Source organism: Cicer arietinum, chromosome 8 (assembly GCF_000331145.2).
Source record: "Cicer arietinum cultivar CDC Frontier isolate Library 1 chromosome 8, Cicar.CDCFrontier_v2.0, whole genome shotgun sequence".
NCBI lineage: Eukaryota > Viridiplantae > Streptophyta > Magnoliopsida > Fabales > Fabaceae > Cicer > Cicer arietinum.
In genome coordinates this window covers 6,495,208-6,516,582 of record NC_021167.2, presented here as the reverse complement: position 1 = coordinate 6,516,582, position 21,375 = coordinate 6,495,208, and the positions used below count along the sequence as shown (strand labels likewise).

The window sequence follows — 21,375 nt, the reverse complement described above, 5'->3', positions numbered from 1 at the left end:
GAATTGTTTGTTTTTTTTTCTTTTAGTTTTCTATTAGTCTTAACTGATTTTTTTTTTTTGTTTTTTTATTAGTATTTTACAAGTAATTTTACTGATTTTTTCAATTTTTATATGTATTTTTTTCTATTTTTTACTAATATTTTTATTTTATTTTTTTACTGATATTTCTTGTTTTTTTTTTGGTATTTTACAAATAAATTTTTTAGTTTTCACAAATAATAATTTGGTATTTTATGGAATTTTTTCCATATTTTTTAATCAATTTTAATATTTAAATATTATTTATTTTATAAATATAATTTAAATATTTAAATATAATCTAATGTTTTAAATTAAAAATACTTTTAAACCTAATATGGTGCACTTGCGGTCCTATCAACAACGCACCTATCCACACTCCTTCTAAACAACAAAGTCAGGTGGTTTACTGCATATTCCTATCTACTTGTAAAGCATTATTCACATCTAATTGTATCATGGGACAATGTTGCTTGCATGCAATAGAAATAAGAATATAAACAAACGAAATCCCTCAGGATTCATCTTGACAATATAAACCCACTTGCATCCAATAGCTTTCTTTCTTGTAGGAAGTGAAACCAAATCCCAAGTGTCATTATGCTCACGAGTCATCATTTCCTCCTCCATAGTCTGCCTCCAACCATTAATAGCATCTGAAAGAGATTTAACCAAAAAGGATTGAGACTCAGGAATCCTTTGTATATGCCGTAAAACTATAGGTTTACATTTATCTATTTGTCGAAATTTAAGTTCGGCCCAACATGTTTAGAGGTCTAAAATAAGAATAAATAAATTTATTATAAATTTACCAACCGACGCTAATGATTTTTCTTTTGACCAATTTTGATTTACCACACGAGACTAGTGATTTGGATAACTAAAAAAAGTAAATTATGATATATTAGTAGTTAAATCGAACAACATCTACAAAATATAATATTCTCAAGATGTTAAATTAATATATCAATTAGTAGTTAAGAGTGAAGTGGTTTTTGTAGTTGTAATTTTCTGAAAAAAGAGAAGAGCTTAATTACTTAAAGATGAAAAATTATAATATTTCAATACAACCATCGATCAATCATTGTCCGAAAAGAAGTCAAGTGCAAACTAACATACTCATATGTAAAGTATCGTGTAAATCTACACAAATTCATTGATACATCTAAACATATAAGTTTGTAAATATGCATGCATGTTTTATTTCTTCAGCAATAAAAAACTTAAGCTTTTGGTTTCAATCCGTTTATGCATCTGCCAAGATAGTAAACACGTGAAAAAAAATCTAACTTATGCTAACTATATTATTTGATAGATACATCAAGTTGTGCAGCCTAGGACACTTCTATAGATGCCAAATGTTATATTAAAATTATGGATTACATAGTTTCGTTCAGTAACCTAAAATTGTTTAATAGTTATTGAAGTCAATTAATTACATAGAGAGATTATATACATAAAAATAGTGCATATATGACAAGATTTTTTTAATTTTGCAAGGGAATGCAGAGAAGGAGAATTAATTCTTGAACCAGGTTTAAAGAACAAAAAAATAGAAAAACTAAATTATGAAAAGGCAACATTCAAACAGAGAAATGAAGAAAAATATAATATGATTGAATGGTTTTCGGGATAAATTAAGAAATTAAAATTCTTTAATAAAATTGAATTAACCTAATTTGAAAACAATGGTAGAATATGTCAATAAATGACTCAATCTTGTAGCAGCGTACAAAGAAATGGACACCATGAAACTTAACGTTGGAATCAAATTGGTTTTACATTAGTTTTGATGTTAACAAAAGTATTTCATGAAAATAAAATATTTGACTTCAAAGAGTATGAAAGAAGATTCATGTAATTGAAGAAATTCTAAAATAAGATTTGATTTTAAATTATAATTGATGAAAATCTAAAATAAGATTTGATTCAAATTTATAATTGAAGAAAATCTAAAATAAGATTTGATTCAAATTTATAATTGATGAAAATCTAAAATAAGATTTGATTCATATTTATAATTGAAGAAAATCTTTGACGGGATTGAAAAGAAGATATGATCAATATTTAATGAAGATTTGAAGGAGAATTGAAGAATATTTGATTAACATTTAATGAAGATTTGAAAAATATTTGATCAACATTTAATAAAGATTTGAAAAATATTTGATTAACATTTAATGAATATTTGAAGAATATTTGATCAAACATTTAATGAAGATTTGAAGAATATTTGATCAACATTTTAATGAAGATTTGAAAAATATTTGATCAACATTTAATGAAGATTTGATCATAAATTGAAGAAGAAAAATGAATTTGAAAATAACAAATAAACAACAAAATTAATTATTACTTTTGAGTTTAAGTTAATTGCAAAGACAGCTGTATTAATTTAGAATATTAATTATTATTGAAATTTTGGACACAAGAAAATAAATCGATTGTTAATAATAAATTCGATTAGTAATGATAAATGCACAAAATTTACTCTAAAATAAATTATAAAAATCAAGATAGAGAGATGAATTTGAAAATAATAAATAAACAACAAAATTAATTACTACTTTTGAGTTGAAGTTAATTGCATACACAGCTGTATTAATTTGAAATATTAATTACCGTTCAAACTTTGGACACAAGAAAATAAATCAATTGTTAATAATAAATTCGATTATTAATAATAAATGCAAAAGATTTACTTCTAAAATAAATTTTAAAAAAAGATTTACTCTAAAAAAAATTATTATTAATTCCCGCCAGAGAGCATTCCATTCTCCTTATGGGTTTAGATCCTTACTTGTGATCCAACCTTTGAAACAAAACCCTATAAATTTGGACACTTTTCCTCTATTATTGTATTCAAGCTAATTGATTCAACACACTTACATTCTTTCTGTCTTAGTGAGAGCTTTTATTTCTGTTTCTTTCTTTTCTACTTTGATCACCGCCATCAACACTCTCCGCATAGGTGTTTATGTTATTTATCACCTTCACTTTTCTACTTTTATTTCTGTTTCTTTCTTTTCTACTTCTTCTTATTTTCAATTGCTAATTGTTTCTATTTCTTTATATATTTTCAGTGGGAAAAATAATTACTTCTATATAAATGGAGAACCAACATTATAATGCAACAAGAGTGACAGGAGGAACCGAAGAAGTCAACATGTTACCATGGAGTGTTGATTTTTCTAGTTTTACTTTACGAGAGAGATATTCTATTTTTGATGAAAACAACATCAATAATGTTAGGGAGGCCGAAGAAGTCAACATGTCACCATGGAGTGTTGATTTTTATAGTACTACTTTACGAGAGGGATATTCTATTTTTGATGAAAACAACATCAATAATGTTAGGGAGGTTTCAACGACCAGAACAAATTTTGAAACTACTCACAATCTTCCAATAATAGAAATCGAAGAAGGAATGACAGAGTGTGAACAAATGACATGTTCTATATGTCTTATGGAGTTATTAGTTGGGTCAACAGCGGTTATGTTGTCTTGTTGTCATATCTATCACGATGATTGCATTATAAAATGGTTAGATATATCTAACACATGTCCTTTGTGTCGTATATCTGTTTTTTGAAGTTCTTTTGTTCATCTTTAAATTCTTTATGGTTTAAATTCAACTATATGTAAACAATTTAATGAATATATATATTTTTTAATATTCTTATTTTTGTTTCTTCTTTGTTATGTTAATATAAACTAGATATTAACTATCACATAATTTAATAATCGGTGTAAATTGGATTTGAAAGTCAATTCATTAATATGTTGTGGTATTAGAGTTAAAATATAAGATGACACATAATGAAATAAAAATAATAATAATATATGTATTAGAAGTTGGAGATGAAATGCAAGTGGAACGTTCTAAAGAATTTAATACTTTTATCTCTCAGGAATATTTGGAGTGCCATACATTTTTAATAAGATTCAAGCGCTTATATAACTTATTTTTTTATTTCCTTGCAAATTGCTTGGTTGATGCATTATGTTTGCTTGGAAGAGTCCTTCAGCTTTCATGATCAAATTTGGCACTGTTGAAGTTGACCTGTGGTTGTCTTGAGATGTTACATTCAATCATATTAATATATAATAATAAAGTCATCTAAAATTGATACTATTTCTTAAAATATTTCCTTAAATATGTATATAATATAATTTTATAAAAGTTGAATTCTTTGTGTATAGGAATTGCTCCCTCCTTTTCAAAATAGAAGTCGCTTTAGAAATTTAAAAGATAAACTATTTGACTGTCACTTTTATGTTCAAGACAATTAATTAGTTTTTTATTTATTTAAATTTTACCTTAATGTGTACTCACTCTAACTCATTATACTACACTATGCTATGTATTTATAACAATGCCAATGGTTAATAGGAATTTTTTTATAAAATTACTATTCACATCCATTAATTTATTATTTTAATGTGTGAAAAACAAAATCTTAATGACTTTCATTTTGAAACAGATATAGATGTCTTAAAAATAATAGTATTGGTATTAATTCCATGTTTTCTAAGCCTTACTTATAGCTTCTTGGTGGTAGTGTTTGGTGTTCTTGTAAGGATGATATCATGTTAGATGATATATAAGAGCAGGACCTCTTTCAGTCGCATGTGGCCGTGTGGTAAGGAATAAACCCAACCAAGGCTTGCAGACAAAGGTGGGGTTGATGGTTTTGTGTATGAGGCATGGAGATGAATTGGCTCATAATATGCTTCTAGTGGATAGACATATGATATATTACAATTACAATTACAATTGATTGAAGATAGCTTGAAAGCATTTATTAACAATTTATATCAACAAGGTGTATCTAGAGTTAAAACAGAAATAACTTTAGTTAACTATTCTCAACTTAGATTGCTTGTGATATATGAACTCCTAAGAAGTTTTTCAGTAAGTGTGTGAATGAGCATGAAACATATTAAAAGGACAAGGAGTTACTTCACTAATCAAATAATGCATACCTAAAATTCAATCCAGAAAAAGGGTGACTCGAATTTGATGTCAAAATTAATCAAAATGTTTAACTTTCGGATTTAACAAAATTGAAAAGCAGACCATTAGAATCTTGATTAAAAATTTAATTCCATATTTTACTAATGATTACATGTATATTGCACAGTTTTACATGTGAACTAATTAATGGTGTGCATTGCACATTTTACTATTTAAAGTGTGCATTGCAGTCTGAGTTCTGTTATAATTTATAACGAGGGAATGTACCGTAATTAATCAATAACAGGACGGAAAGGAATTACAATGAGGAAATGGCTTAGAAGCATCTATTTTTGCGGAGCTCATGTAGACAATTTCCTTTTCACTTTGAAAGGGTTCGTTCGTATGGCATACTGTACCAACAAAGTTCCAACATATTGTATGGTTTTCTTTCGAGAGAATAAATTTAAAATAATTTCATAATTAAAAAAGATATCCATCCATCACTTAAGTGATTAATATTGTCATTAAGGAGTTTAGAACATGATTAACAACTCAAATGACAGCATAAAAAAGAAAAGAAAAGAAAACGGCCTTGTAATAATTATAATACCTCCGTTTCTTTTTAATTGTAGCTTTAAAATTGTTTACACAAATCAATAAAATTAAATTTCACTACTTGTCATAGACAATTTCATCCGTTTTCTATATTATCCTTACATATTTATTATCTCAACCCACTTATCTCTCTAAAAAATAAGTAGGGATAGTTTTGACAAAACATTTAATATTTAATATTACTTTAAATTTTGAAAAAGAAGGGAAAAAAAAAACATTTTCTGAAAAAATTACACTTAAGGAATGGAGGAAGTAATTAGATTCATCTTCCAACATAAATCCCCTTCTTTTGAATGTATGTTACTAGTAATTCTTAAGCCCAATCCTTACTGGCAAGTGAAATACACACATATGGTACAAAAGGCCCTTGTATTTTCTTGTTGTTCAATGTATTAGTAATTGGAGTGTTGGGTGTAATAAATTCTAGATGTAAAAAAAAATCAACAGATTTGTTTGTACATAATTCCCATGACGAAAATAGAAACTAAACTGATAAATATCTCACACCAGATTTTAGCGTTTGGGATTTTAAATCGCTAGTCTTGTGTTCCTTCCCACCTGCCAAATCAGTAACTATGAAGTTATTGAAGTATTAATAAATGCATAACCACAATATATTAATACATGAACAACATTAAAACAGTTGAAAACATTTTATGCTCTCCTGCAGGGTGTCTAATACTATTATTAACATTTGTACATGAAGAAAACATGTCATCAGAACTTGAAATGGGAGAAGTGATAATCTCAGATGCAGTCCAACGTATAACCTATATCATCAGTCAGTTGAGTCCCAACCGTTATAATTTGGAATCATATTTAAATGCCAAACAAGGTGCTTCAACACAACTGAGTTCAAAGGGACCAAACTCAAACCACAGCAGAACCTTCACGAAAGGAAATCGGCCAATTTTACCTGCTACTGTCCAGAATTTCCCAAAAGTCGCTCAACCGCTGCATGAACATTCCCTGATGTTGCAATAAGAGCCCTTATGTTCTCTTGCGTGTCAAAGAATCCCATCTCTTGAAGCTGGGAAAGTTGGGTGGCATACAGTTGCTCTGGTGGCTCTGGTATGACATACAAATCAAAGAGAGAGCATGATAACAATTAGTTAGAATTGTAAAGACATCATTAATGAAGTATAAAATGCACATAGAAAATTGCAAAACAATAACAATCCTAACCATTTGATCTGTTTGGATTAGCTAGGCTACCAGCTCCAAGTCCACCAAACATACTTGATAACATCTCCAGCCCCAAGTTGTTAACTGATCCTAGCAACAGAAACAAATTATAGCAATTACAAAAAATACTTCAAATTGTTGAATGTGCAATCAAATGGCAATTACATCAGCCAGCTGCCACCTTAAATCTCCCCCATCATTGCTAATCTATAGATGTATGGGACATTCAAAAGCAAGGCTGGCCCAATATCAGTGTTCACAAAAACCAAGGTAGCATGGTGTTGGGGTATTTGACAAGCCGCCATATGTTTGCTATGGCGTGGCGGGCTATGGCTATTGCCATTAAAATGACACCCACAGGAATGGCAGATGGGAGGAAGACAAAAAGAAACAGAGATGGGACCATGACCCTACCTGTTTTGGCATCAGTAACCCATGAAAGTAAACCCTAGAAAAATGGCAGGAGAGAAGAGGAGGCCTAAAGCTTTGGCGTTATTGGGCATACCGTTCGTTGGCCATGTAAATGGAATCACGTGTATAAATGGATAATGGGGATCCAGTTTAGAGCAGCTTAAATTTGGTTAGGAAGATGTTAAGATGCTGCCCTGCCTCAAGGGCCACATAATTTAAACATCAAGATCAAGCTATATGATTTATTATCCACCTAATGAAGAGTACAGACTTAGCTACGATCTCATGAAAAGCCTCATGGTAGACAAATTTTCAACATATAGATGCAGAGAACAAGTAGAACTGTATATGAGGATACACAGTGACATATTTAAATGTTCCACTGATCCAAAACATTATAATTAACATCAATTCAAGTTTGGATTGGTGATCTTAAGAGATATGGTCAAGTAAATTGACGTGCCAAATCAAAACAGCATTGAAATATTCCAAACAGACAAACGGAACTATGTTCAAAGAACAGAAACCATAAAAGGATGCAGAGTTAAATGGCATACCAGTGCCTCCACCTGCTTGGCCTGGTTCCCTGCACAGAGTGAACAAAATAAAATCAAAAGGGGCATCAAAAGTCAAACTTTACTACTTATTGAGTCACAAGGTAGACTTCCCATTAAAAGATTATGCATTGGGAGGAGGAGTTGAGGAAAGTTAGGGTGACAGAAGGATCACCCGAATGAAAATCACCAACTCAATTAGGACTTATAGCAGGATTTAAATGAAGAAACCCTGGGTTTAGTGCCAACTGATGTAAATGTCATCAGAAAAAGATAATTCAGGTGAGCCGTACCCCTATTGGCCATCTATGTAGACCCAGACAACCAGACCCCAATAGTATATCTTATGATGGACAGATAATATCATTCTAAAACATACTCTTTCAAGGATTTTATTCCACAAAATCGAAAAAACTTGTTTTACAAAGCATCATATCTGACAATCATGATAGGCAAAAGGAAACAAGCTACAGCAATGAATATTTCCAAAAAAACTATAACCAAAAAGAAGAGGCAAGAAAGCTCATCCACCTACATGGTACCAAAATGGAGGCGAGAGAGCAAAAAAGTTGGATTTAGTTATTCTAGACCATACAAATACATAGATGGCCAAGAATAAAGAATGATTTTGCTCAAAATAAATATAGAGCATCCATGAGAGATCAAATGGTAAAGATTAGCTCTTCCCACACGACTACATGAGAGAAAGGCGGCAGTGTCACAGGTCAAATTAAATAAGAAAAAACACTCAATATGGACCCAGAATGCTGACATTTTTTCTAAGCCATACCCAAGAAACATCAAACCAGATTCAAGTCCTAAGACCCCCTTTATTTTAATTTTTTATATAGATGGTACATACCCATGCATACCAATACCTAGTACTTACCAGGTACCAAGCACCAACAATTTTGGCATATCCATGTTTCATAGTATATAATTAAGATATATGATCAATACAATTGAACATTAAAGTATAAGTACAAATCAAGTAAGCAAAAATTACTGATTGTGAGAATAGGAATATCAAAATTGCTTCATTACTTACTGTGTTGATTGCTGCTGACCAAGCTGAGACATAAGAGCTTGCTGCATAGACAAGAGTTGCTGCCATAGTTGATATATACAAGAGTTAATTTATCTAGGCACAAAATAACACAAACTCTTTATCATTATTTCTTCATCGAAATTTAAATCCAATTTTCTACCACAAAACACATCAAAATTTAATCACAAATTGTCAAAGTCGATTAATTCCCAAATGCTCAGCTAGGAGGCCATTATCCAACCACTTAGCTCAAATTCATCAAAATACAAGAGTATTCTAATTATGTCTACCTGCATTGTCTCAGGTGAGGAAAACATGCGAAGAAACTCGGGGTTTTGCATCACTTCTCTCATTGAATTTAGATCAGGCATCCCACGCTGATCAGTATTCATACCAAGAATCTAAAAGAAAATAAGACGTTAGAGAGATCATTTCAAAAACATCCACAACACATAGGCTCGGGAAGTAAATACCTGATTCATTGTTTGTGGATTGGAAAGGATACTTTGCATCATTTGTGAAATAGCTGGATTTTGCATTAATTGGGTCAATGAAGCAGGATCTGGCATACCACCCAACATGCCTTCAAGATCTGGCATACCAAGCCCGCCTAAGCCAGTGGGTGTCTGCTGCCGAGCTTCCCCACCAGCAGCTGGCCTCCTGGCATTAGTTTGGGCACCTCCAGCTAAAATACTCAGCATGCATTAGCCCAGTACTAGTTGCACACCACTAAAAAATGTAGATACTAGCTAAAATAAAAGCTTTAGAATATAACAAATAAATTGAAATAGCACGTCACTAAAGGGGGCAGGGACATTTAGTTGCTTGATTTTGACTATGAGATAATGACAGTATGAGTACTTACTTCCAGCAGATGACCAAGGATTGGGAAGCGGGTTAGTATTGGGTACAGGGGAAGTTGCTTCAGAATTGGTGGTTGAGGGATTGGTTGATTGACTCCTCGTTTGGCCACCTTGAGTCCCCAAAGTTCTGGTGCTTTCATTTCCTGCATTACCAGCCATTGTGGTGGCATTTAAAAATGGTTCCTGAACATTTTCATACATGCGCCTCAGCATGTTGAATCCCTCAGGAGATGATTCAATGTTGCTCATAGCTCTGTCTGTGTTCCTCATCATTTCACGCATGATCTCAGGGTTTCTTGTAGCCTCAAGTGTCTGGCGAAGTGTGCTGGGATCATTAAGTATGTGTGCCAGCTCAGGGTTTCTATCCATGAGTTCTTGCATCTGTGGATTGCTCATTAGAAGATTGCGCACTATCTCAGGATTATTTAATAAATTTTGCATGGCAGGTGAGTTCATTATTTCTCTCACTAAATTAGGATTTGACAAAAGTGGTTGCTGCAGTTGTTCAAGATCTGGAGGGCCCGCTCCAAATAAGCCACCAAGGCCACCTCCTCCCATCCCATTGATACCTAGTCCTGGAAACAGTGAAGCTCCAAGTCCAGGTCCTCCTAATCCTCCACCCTCATTAGCACCAGCACCTCTAGCATTTGTAGTTGTGGTATTCGCACCACCACTGGTATTAGTCCCACCAGTTGTATTGGCAGGTGTAAAACCACGAACCAAATGAACAGTGTGATCTGCCTCCAAACCTATATAAATAAATCCAAATACAAAAGAAAGTTATATCCACTCACTCAGGAAATATTCTCTGAAACAATGAAGAGTTTTTATATGAAGAAATCCTCACAGCATAAAAAATTATTTTAATTTCTATTTCTATTTTCACTCAAAAAGTACCATACAAATGACAAACCCGTGTTTGGTTAGAGGGGGTTGAAGGGGAAGGGAGGGATTATTTAAAATTTAAGTTGTTTGGTTCAATTATTTCGAGGGGAGTAAATTCCCTCTTAGACCTCTTTTTGCTACCCTTCCATTTAGGGAGAATTTGGAGGGGAAGGAAGGGGGCCAAAATAACTTATAAACCATCAAATATCCCTCTCTCCCCCTTGAACCAAACATAAATTTAATTAAATTCCCCCTTCCTATCCTCTCTGTCGAACCAAACAGACCTAAATCCAAATAGTTCTTAACGAAAACTCCACCTTCCATGGATTGTATACAAAGTAATTATACACCATTGTTAATCTTAAACCATACAAATGCAAACAAAAAGGGATTATCGCGCACCATACAAAAATTGAGATAAATTATTATAAGAATCAAATAGAACCAAAAATGATAAACTCATATCATCTAAAACAAAACCAATCCAATAAAAAAATCACACAAACGTATCTTTGATTTTTTACGATTTTTATATAAAAAATTGAACATAAAAAACAAAACTCGAATAAAAAACACTGAATCGCAACAAATAACAAGTCAAAGCGAATAAATATATAAAAGAATTGGAAGATCGGGTGTTATACCGTAGCTTTGCAAGGTTTGATCGTCCTTGAGGATCCGACCTTTATAAATCAGACGCTGTTGTTCAGCGGAGATATCGCAATTCTGAGCGACAGCGTCCTTAAAGGATCCAACGGTGGAATCGAGGCTAATCTGAACGGAAAACTTGGAGCCATTGGAACAGCGAATGTTGATCTTAACTCCTTCGGTGGTTTTTGGCTCCGTCGCAGTTTCAGCGGTTGCGTCACCTCCCATGGCGTTCTTGGTGGGAGGGAAATAATCGGTACTGATAGTTGTGAATTGAATGCGTGGATCGAATCGAAGGGGAAATGGATCGAAACCCTAACCCTAGAACGATTGGAAATGAAATCGGGAGCGTGCGAATTTTGGAAGGAAATGGAAACTGGGAATTTGAGAGATAAAATGGGAAATATTGACGGAAAAAATAATAAGAAGTAAAATAACTGAGCGTTGTGCTTGTGAAATAAAAATAATAAATAAAAATAGGGGGAGAGAGAATGAGGAGAGAGAGAGAAGCTATGCTTCTTAACCCACCTAAGCAGGGAAAGAATTGATGTTGGGTATTCTTTAGGAAAGTTAGATTTACGTGCTCAACCTGCGCGTGGCTAAAGATGGCAGCGTTTCTCTTATCCTATTCCTTTCGTGAAGGACCACGCGGGATGAGACCGAACCTAGCACGCTCTTTGTAATGCGCGTGAGGTTTTTCCTCTTATTATTTTTTATTTTTTATTTTTCTAGGACTGTTTATAAATATGACAAATAATATATAATGGAATAAAAATAAATATTTGTCAAAAAATTAATAATACGTTGAGTGTGACTAAGTTTTTTTAATACAGTAGCAACCTGCACATGAGAATCGTGATGGTAGTGAAAAATAAGAGAACCTAAGCTTGAACTACATTCCATATTTACAAGCACTACTTTCCATGTTTACAAGCACATTTGTACACCAATGAACTTCTCCATAGATATGAAAAATCCTGGTAGTCTCCATAACTGTGAAAAAATTCTCGTAGTCTCCATAACTGTGAAAAAATCCTCGTAGTCTCCATAACTGTGAAAAATCCTCACACTTAATTCAATAGCCTTTTAATTTTAATCTTCATCACTAATCTCCGCTCAATAGCACTATCAATTTCTTTATAATCAATCAAATTATCCAAACTTTAAACTCAACACATTATTTTATGGCTAGCACAAACCTTCATAAAATGTCCCACAATTTTGTCATATACATAGTACACAGATAACTTAGATGTTTAGTAAAAAAAAATTCACTGTTTTTGTTAGACCTCTTTTTCTTATTCTTTCATATACAAACTCTTTTTTTCTTAGACGTCTCACTTTTGTTTTTTCTATTATTTTGTGACACACGTATGTCACATTACTTTCATTGAATTTGTTCAAATTATGTAATATTTAATTATTTAATAGTATTTTATCATTTGAACATTTGAATTTATAATTCAAAGCATTGTATCACGTATAAGATTAGGTTTCACAATGTTCATCTTCTTTGTGTTGGACTTCAACACTTATTTCACCTTTAGTTTGGCCCTTAATAGGTTCATTTCTTTCAAAATGTATGTCATCTCTAGATTGTGTCTCAATAGTCTTGGGTAGAGTTTCAACATGTTTAGTTTTGACCTCACCATGTCCAGTCTGGCTCGTCCCAACACCATTCTCGAGTGTTGTAATATTTACAAAATCAATTTAAGATTGGAAGATTATATGGAATAGATATCACCGCACCTTCCTTTTAGTCTTGACTCAATTTATCATTTTTATGGCTCCAAAATCATATGTCAAAAACTCATAGCAACTTCAACTGTCCACCAATGTTCCATCTCCCAATTTTGTCGTTTCTAGTAAAAATCTCCCTCAATCTCCTAAAACATAATTATTGAACAAAATTCTTATATGAAAACAAGTACACGTAGAAGTATGAAGGACCTCTTTTTGTGCCACTTCAACGTGACAATAAACATATACATTTTTTCCTCATGAAACATGTTTAAAAGAATATTATTGTAAACATTATAAGACTTAAAAGAACCAACATGTTAACAAAAATCAAATGACTAATATAGTATATTTACATAATTTAAAGTTTGATCAATAATAAATAATAATAATAATAATAATAGTACAATTTAATTATTTAAACACACAAAATAGACAAAATAAACATACACTTTATAAATACATATCAACTAGTATGATTAGACAAACCGATATAAAAGAAAAACATTAGAAAAATACTACAATATGTATATACGGAGTCGGAAGTTTATTTTCAATGTTCAAAACTCATTTTTTTTTGTAACAGTAATAATATTTTTTTACTCATTATAGTAATAACTTTTAAAAATTTAAAATACCACATATTGTATTTTGTGTATATGAAATCAGTGAAAATATGAGTGTGCTAAAAGCACTTTGTCAAAATAATAATAATAATAAACGCACAGCAAGTGAAGTGGAACCAGGGGTGGCGCTCGAAATGAACAAAGGCTGTGCCTAGTTAACGCTGAATCAGTTTCATCTCATCTCATTTCACTGCATGCTCCAACGATGCTCAGAATAAACAACAAGAGCGGAGTGCTTACTTGTTTTAAAACCCTCATCAACGACTCACGGGTAAATTAATACTGCTTTCTCTCCTCTTATATTGGTTCACACAATTTCTCAAACACCTTGTGAACATTATTTACATCTCTTTCTAAACTCACCCTTTAATTATTATTTTCAGTGTTTCTGCTCCTCTCTGCCCAAAGGATCAGTTAATGATCATTCGTCTTCAGAAACAGAATCTGATTACTCCCTTGGTCGAGGTACATTCACATTTTGTAGTTGGAACTTGGAACACCTTTTTTTGTTGTAGTTGCGTTTTCATTTTATATGCATTTATTTATTTATTTATTTTTCTCGTGATTTTCATGGAGCCGCTTTGACTGTTATCAAGCATAATGTATATAAGCACTTACTCAAAAACCAGTTTTTGAACCTGGTCGTGTAAAGAATTCCAGGTTAAGGACTTTGGTCGCATACATTTGAGATTTGATTGAACTTTTTAATTGTTTGATAGGCCGCATTGACATTTCAAAATGGGAGACTTTCGATGCAAAGAAGCTTGGTATTAACAGTTCTATGATTTCGAAACCGTCTCAGCTTGTCCTGAAACTTCTTAAAGAAAAAGGTTCTATTCGGCAATCAGGATAGAACACAAGCATTGCATTCCTTGCAAGTTTATTTCTATGCACCTAATTCTATGTTTTGCTAATACTCCAATTTTCTTTTTTGGTAACTGGATTCTTTCAACTTTTTGATTTGCAGGGTTTAAGTCCTACTTTGTAGGTGGATGTGTGAGAGATCTAATATTGAATAGAATTCCGAAAGATTTTGATGTGGTCACCACAGCAAAGCTTATTGAGGTTTTTGTGACAATGATTTGATTTATCAAATATATTAGAGACACATTATTGATTTTTAGTTAGTTTAAAAATACCTTTTCTTCTATAATATATCTGACAGGCGAGGAAGCAGTTTGGTCGTCATTCAGTTCGTGCTGTTGTTGTTGGACGACGTTTTCCAGTATGCCTGGTTCATATAAGAGGTTCGGTAGTAGAGGTTTGTTCACGACGAATTATTCAAGATTATCTCTATCCTTGTTTAAACTACATATTGTTTTATATGTGTGATTTAACGCGCTCTTCTTTCGGAGATTCTTCTTTGACTAATGCAATTTCAATAAAAAAATTTATTTATATTGGATCAGGTAACCAGTTTTGAGACAGAAGCAAAAACTTCCAAAGCAGTGGAAAAAGTGTTACACTCTCTGCTGCCCAAATGCAAGAATAAAGAAGACCGATTTCTTTGCAAAAGCTCCTTGCGCAGGGACTTCACAATTAATAGGTATCTTTGTATATTTGATTTTTATGACCCCCCGAAGTATAATTTTTTATCTTTGAGACATACTCTTTTTTCCCTGACTGTCTTGTTAATCCATTTATTTATGATTGTGAAAGCAGTTTATTTTATGACCCCTTTGCCAATAAAATATATGATTATGCCAATGGAATGGCTGATTTGAGGTCCTTAAAGGTAATTCTTTATTTGATTTGTGAATGAGTGTTTATGCCTTCAAGAATGACCATATGCTGATATATATTATGCTTGGTCATATGGGTTCAGCTAGAAACTGTGATCCCTGCTCAGTTGTCCTTTAAAGATGATCCTGGTAGGTAGTATCATACTCTAATCAGCATTTTGAAATTTGGAACTCTGACCATATTGATAATCATCCACTATGAAAATGAAGTTGCTTGTGAAATTTCTCTGCAGGGAGAATTTTGCGTGGCTTCAGAATTGCAGCTCGTCTAGGTTTATCATTATCAAGGGAGACCGAGGCTGCAATCTGGACATGTTCTTCCCTAGTTAAGACCATGAACAAGGTACCTCGTTTGGAAATTTGTGATGATATACTCTGCCTGAATTTGCGCAAGAAAAGTTCTATTATCTTTTAATTTTAGTAGTATTACTTCTCTTATATCTGTTGTCCAAATGCTGTGTAGAAATGTCTTTTTTATTGGCACTTCAGTATACTTGTCATTGATAATCCGAAAGGGTAAATTTACAAGACGCCCATAACGTTTTCTGTTTGGATATCAAATTAGTTAGTCATGTTGCTGCTATTCTTTATATATTTCAGGATAGAGTAATGATTGAATTGAACTATATGCTGTCTTATGGAGCTGCTGAGCCATCTCTGCGCTTACTCTGGAAATTCAAATTGCTTCAATTTTTGCTTCCGAGGCATGTGAGTGGATTGAGTTTCTGACTTTTTCAGTCTTATAATTTAAAAGTATGAATCTCATCTACATACAAAATTTACTCATTATTATAGGCAGCATATCTCGACAAACAGGCTACTAAAGAAGATGCTCTGGCTTCCAATATGTTGATGGTGAGTTAGATTTGCAAAATAATTATAGAATAACCTTTTTATGATGTTATTTGATTCATTGAATGCAAATGCTAAAGTGTCATTAGAAGCTGAAAGAACGTGCTACTATAAGTTGGTAGTTCACTGTTAACTAGACCACTATTTGAATGCTTAGCTGCACGCAGCATAGCAGGATAATCGCTAATATGATTTTTTTATGCAAATTAGATAATTAACACTGTTATAGATGCTGAAAGATTAAAATAATACTCAAAATTCATCAATAACAATAAAAATTCACAGGTCTTCTTAAGCAAACTATTGAAGTAAATACCGAAAAAGTAATTAAATCAAACAACTTTAAGCATATAAAAGCTTAAAGCAACTATATGGATATATATATATATGTCCATATATCAGAAAAACAGAATACCTAAAATGCCCCTATTATAAAAAAATTTCTGAAGCATTTAGTTGCTGCTAAAGCGGCACAACATTCACTACAGCAAACTGTTTCGCTGTAGTGCATTGTTGACTATCTTAAGAAAATATTACAAAACATAATGAATTGTCTGTTGTTATTCCAAATATAATTATTTGATCAGTGAACTTCATTCAGTAATCCTATTCTTATTTGCTTACATATGTAACTGAAATTCTACTTACAAACTCCAAACTATAAGGATCGTAAATGATTGTTAATTTGTTACTACTTTTCTCATAAAGCTAAAGATAAATTGGACAGTAGCTTAACTTACGTTACTTACGTTAGATCAATCTGACATTTAGAAATTTACATGAAGAGGTTTTTGCATATTCCTAGGCTATGCTTGTATGACTAGGAATAAAATTGGCACGCAGTTGGTCATATAAAATTTAGATGAAATGAAAATCAGAAAATGGAAAATGGCAATGTATGAGGACTTCATTGTGTCAAAATATTTTTTCTTTTGGCCTCTCGTTTCTACCTACTCAAACAAGATTGATTTGGTCACAATTATAACAATTAACACATACTTTTGGTATTAAACTTTTCTGCTTTCTTCTTATGTTTCTGTTTTTTGTGCAGCAATTATTCAAGCATTTGGATAATTTGGTTGGATGCGATAGACCTTGTGATTGCATTCTATGGTGAGTAATATTTTTATAATAAAAAATTTAGGCGAGTAGGGTTTCCAACAAGGATTATGAAAACAGATTACTCGCTGATTGCTTATTTTCAGTTATATGTGTATATTATAATTCATTTGGAAATGAGCATACAACCATTCTAAACTCTTGTCTTTTGCAAATAAACACCTTAACATTCGCCTTGGCCCAATTAATTTGTAAACCACTACTAATGTGGTAATAGATCATTCTGTTAACATGGGGTCAAATTACTAACAACATACGAAAATCTCTGTTGTAACTAGAGTTGGAATTTAAGGGTTAATTGGAACAAAGTGAAAGTTCAAGAGTTTAGGGTGGTTGATGGTTGTATGCTCTTTTCCCTAGTAAAATAAAAGGTCCAGATTTGTTGTTTTTGAATTGGTATTCCCTCGGTGATGGATGTTAGAGACATCATGCTATATTTTTATGTGTTACAGGATTGGATTGCTAGCGTTTCACCTTGCATCATTAAAAAACAGTCAAGATGCTCTTGTGGTTTGGGCACTTGCTTCTGTTCTATATCATGGAGAGTGGGAAGGAGGCATTAAATTTGCTAAAGAACGTGCAAAAATGTGTGTTAATTTTGCACCTGAAATAAAGAGGTCCAGTATATGCAAATCAGATGAGGAAATCGCAAAAGCAGTCACTAAATTGGCATCTTTGGCTATTGACTCCTTACATGGGCAGGTTAGTATTAATAATCTTTCTCAATTTCTGTCTAGAATCTAGATATCCATCTGTTCAATTCTGTCACATGGTAAGTAAATCTATGTTGGTGTATATATATTTAGCAAAGGTTTGAAAATTGTGTGGTTGATTGACTGCACAATAGTTGCAACATGATTATGTTCTATTCTAATTGATTGGGTTATTCTTCAAAGTAACATGCCACATTGGGTTGTGTGATACTTGTTTCTGTTTAGACGTTGGTAACTACCAAGAGTTTGAGCTCTGAAAATAATGTAGCTCAGCTTATGTGCCCAAAGCACATCATTTCTACAGACAGTTTATAAGTGTAATTTTCAGATAGCTGCCTAGCTCTCAGTCACATATAACCTGGTAAATGTCACAGTACCATATAAATTATAATTCTATCATAAATAAGAGCTTGATGCATGTCAACTCATTTCAGTCAACCTTTACTTGTCATCTTGTGAATCAATATCATGTGTTCTTGTCACTCATGATTGAGTTTTGATTCTGGCATAAAATGTACAGTCGGTTGATATTCAGTCTGAAGCAACCTATTTTATACAGAAATCTACCTTTGGTTCCTTTTCCACATAACAAGGCATGGGGATGGGCAGAACAAAAAATTGATATATCAATGGCCAAGAATAAAAACTTTAGAATCAAGTTTGTTTCATATAACCATAGTTGTCAAACTCGCAAATCATGGATTTACAGCTAGGTATCAAAATCGAGTTAACTCACTTGCATACATTTGTATGTAAACTCGGGCAGACTTGTATAGACTCATATATACTTGCATAAAATCGTGAGTTTGAAGGCAATTAAACGAGCCTACACTATAATGGTTATTTTCCCACATTTTCCTAAAATGGTGGCTTGGCGTTATTTAAAAACCAATATGTAACTGCTTAATAATAAGGCAGGCTTTGTAATGCACAAAACATTCATCTCAAAATTGTAGCACTTGACACCACATACGCACGCAGCTTCCCAACACGAACCCAATTGCGAAAGAGGTGAATGATGTTATATTGAGTTTCAACCACATGTCTCAACATACAAAACGTGAACAAACATCATTTCAAGTTTGCAATGAACCCACCAGGCTAACAATCATTAGGGCTAGCAGGTGACTGATTGGAAATTGGAATGAGGTATAGTAGATAATTTTGCCTATCTGTACTGGGAGATTGTCCTTTCCTCCCCATTATCATATTTCGACCTGATTATAAATCTGTCTCTTTATGTTCGGTTAAGTCATTTTGTACCCATCTGTAAATCATTTGGATGTGTTACTTTGTGGATGTTCATAAGGTTCCAATTCAACTGAAAACTTTGTGGCTTTCAGGCATTCATACCAAGGAAAACAGGGAAAGCTGTTTCTGAAATTTTCGAAGTGCTGCTCAATGATATTACATTGTACAAGAGTGTAAGACAAAGTGAAAAGATAAATTATGACATGCTTGGGAGGGGCCATATTTCAGAGACTCGATATGTTTTGGGCAAAATTGTTCTTGAAACTATGCATAGTGGAATTGTTGGAGACGGGGATGGTTTTGAGGCTGAAAAATGTCACCTTAAGACTGAGGGCACCAAGGATTTTGACCAATTGGAGGGAACAAAAGATAAAAGAAAGGTTTTATCAACACCAAATGTAGAGCACAAGCAAGAAAAACTCAAAAAACAGAAATTGACCAAGAATGCTTGCATTGCAGAGCAGAAACTGGGCTCGGATGAATTGTTGAAGTACAGGGAAACCAATGAAGAGCACCAAAAGATTTTGACCAAGGATTTTGAGGCTGAAAAATGTCACCTTAAGACTGAGGGCACCAAGGATTTTGACCAGTTGGTGGCAACAAAAGATAAAAGAAAGGTTTTATCAACACCAAATGTAGAGCACAAGCAAGAAAAACTCAAAAAACAGAAACTGACCGAGAATGCTTGCATTGCAGAGCAGAAAATGGGCTCGGATGAATTGTTGAAGTACAGGGAAACCAATGAAGAGCACCAAAAGCCAGTTAAGTTGCACCGGAAGGTTGATCTATCTATGAAAAAGAACTCTATGGCAGATAATAAAAGCCGCCATAGAAAACAGTTGATAAATGATAGAAAGAAAATTGCCGGTGCCAGTAAAAGTTCTACAGACCATGCTAGGCATCTGACGAAGGATGAGCACTGTATGCCATCAAAATCTACAAAGGCCCAGAATCAGCAGGTGGTAGCCAATAACCACAACATAAAGGAAACCAGTGAAGAGAACCAAAAGCCAGTTAATTTGCGCCAGAAGGTTGATCTATCTATGAAGAAGAAATCTATGCCGAATAATAAAAGCAGTGATAGAAAACAATTGATAAATGATAGGAATAAAATTGCCACTGCCAGTAAAAGTTCTACAGACCATGCTATACATCTGAACATGGATGAGCACCGTACGTCATCACAATCTACGGTGTCTAAGAATCATCAGGTGATGGCCAATAACCACAGCATACACGTGGATGTAAAAACAGATGAGTTGGCTGACAAAGTTGTTAACAAGAAAGGAAGACAGCATTCGCAAGAAAGAAAGAAAAGTGTGCCATCACTCTCCAGTCTCTTCAAGTAACGCAGAAGATAATATATTTCCTCCGGCATAGTTTAGAGATAGAATATGTATTTTCGTCCTTCGTTGTAACAGGAAGCAGAAGATATATTTGATGTGGTTTTGGATAGAAACATATTTGTAGTCTAAAACTAAGCATTATTTTTCTCTAGACTGTTCTTATGCTCTTATTGCTAAGACAGACACTTCTGGGGAATATTTTGCCATCATTGGGATACAGAATATTAGAATATGAGGTATATCAATTTACTATTTAGAAGCTATTTTTATTAATTAATTTTATTTTTATTTTTATTTTTTTGAAGGCATAAACGATAGCTTTACTCTTAGACCGGTCCTGCGTTAGATGACTTTGGCTAGATGACCCCTACTTGTAACATTATGTGTATGACAGGGAACCACTTAACATGATACATAGCCATCTAACCCTGTTAATTAATTGAGACAAAATGAAGAAACTATAGACTATGGACTATAGACTATTTTAGAATATCGAAAAACTTTGTTTTGAAATGCAGAATATGGAAATATTTAAGGGATTAGATTGATACAAGTTTAATTTTAGACAAAAATATTTACTCTACAAATATCAAATACATATTTCACTTGTATACCAGTGATGGGGATGTTTTATGTACTTGAAAGAAAATTTGGTATCTATGATATGATATATATTGCTAAATTTTAATGTATTTAAAACAAAAACCATAATTAAAATAAGTTTTGCAATATAAACTTAAAATTTTGAATATATCATTAAGGTGATGGTCAGGTGATATATGTTATTTATACCAAATTT

General features: G+C 32.8%; 2 protein-coding genes across 3 annotated transcripts; one reads left to right on the top strand and one right to left on the bottom strand.

Moving 5' to 3' along the window:
• Window positions 1-5,945: 5,945 nt before the first annotated feature.
• LOC101494652 (ubiquitin domain-containing protein DSK2a-like) lies at window positions 5,946-11,558 on the bottom strand. 2 transcript variants are annotated; one of them, XM_004512200.4, is made up of 9 exons: window positions 11,184-11,558; window positions 9,657-10,403; window positions 9,265-9,476; window positions 9,082-9,192; window positions 8,792-8,850; window positions 7,747-7,775; window positions 6,779-6,868; window positions 6,510-6,661; window positions 5,946-6,151 (listed from the first exon to the last, which is right to left on the bottom strand). In XM_004512200.4, the coding sequence occupies exons 1-8, from the start codon at window positions 11,413-11,415 to the stop codon at window positions 6,513-6,515; spliced, it is 1,629 nt and encodes a 542-aa protein (XP_004512257.1). In that variant the 5' UTR covers window positions 11,416-11,558; the 3' UTR covers window positions 5,946-6,151; window positions 6,510-6,512. The 2 variants fall into 2 exon arrangements, with proteins under 2 accessions (XP_004512257.1, XP_012574606.1); XM_012719152.3 differs by having other exon boundaries at window positions 6,779-6,862.
• A 1,946-nt stretch (window positions 11,559-13,504) lies between these two features.
• Window positions 13,505-20,839, top strand: LOC101494125 (uncharacterized). The gene is made up of 14 exons (XM_004512198.4): window positions 13,505-13,824; window positions 13,937-14,018; window positions 14,273-14,383; window positions 14,521-14,618; window positions 14,719-14,814; window positions 14,963-15,099; window positions 15,216-15,288; window positions 15,379-15,424; window positions 15,529-15,638; window positions 15,896-16,003; window positions 16,091-16,150; window positions 17,199-17,260; window positions 17,719-17,968; window positions 19,323-20,839. Exons 1-14 carry the CDS (start codon window positions 13,759-13,761, stop codon window positions 20,577-20,579), a joined length of 2,556 nt encoding a protein of 851 aa, XP_004512255.1. The 5' UTR covers window positions 13,505-13,758; the 3' UTR covers window positions 20,580-20,839.
• The last annotated feature ends 536 nt before the right edge of the window (window positions 20,840-21,375 follow it).

Bases quoted from the DNA above. Each gene is read 5' to 3' on its own strand.
- LOC101494125 (XM_004512198.4), top strand. From the start codon at position 13,759: ATGCTCAGAATAAACAACAAGAGCGGAGTGCTTACTTGTTTTAAAACC. The intron at 15,639-15,895 runs GTACCTCGTTTG...TATATATTTCAG, and splicing joins TAGTTAAGACCATGAACAAG to GATAGAGTAATGATTGAATT. The intron at 17,261-17,718 runs GTGAGTAATATT...TATGTGTTACAG, and splicing joins CCTTGTGATTGCATTCTATG to GATTGGATTGCTAGCGTTTC.
- LOC101494652 (XM_004512200.4), bottom strand. From the start codon at position 11,415: ATGGGAGGTGACGCAACCGCTGAAACTGCGACGGAGCCAAAAACCACC. The intron at 9,193-9,264 runs GTATTTACTTCC...ATTTTCTTTTAG, and splicing joins ATCCACAAACAATGAATCAG to ATTCTTGGTATGAATACTGA. The intron at 6,869-7,746 runs GTATGCCATTTA...TTCTGTTGCTAG, and splicing joins CCAAGCAGGTGGAGGCACTG to GATCAGTTAACAACTTGGGG.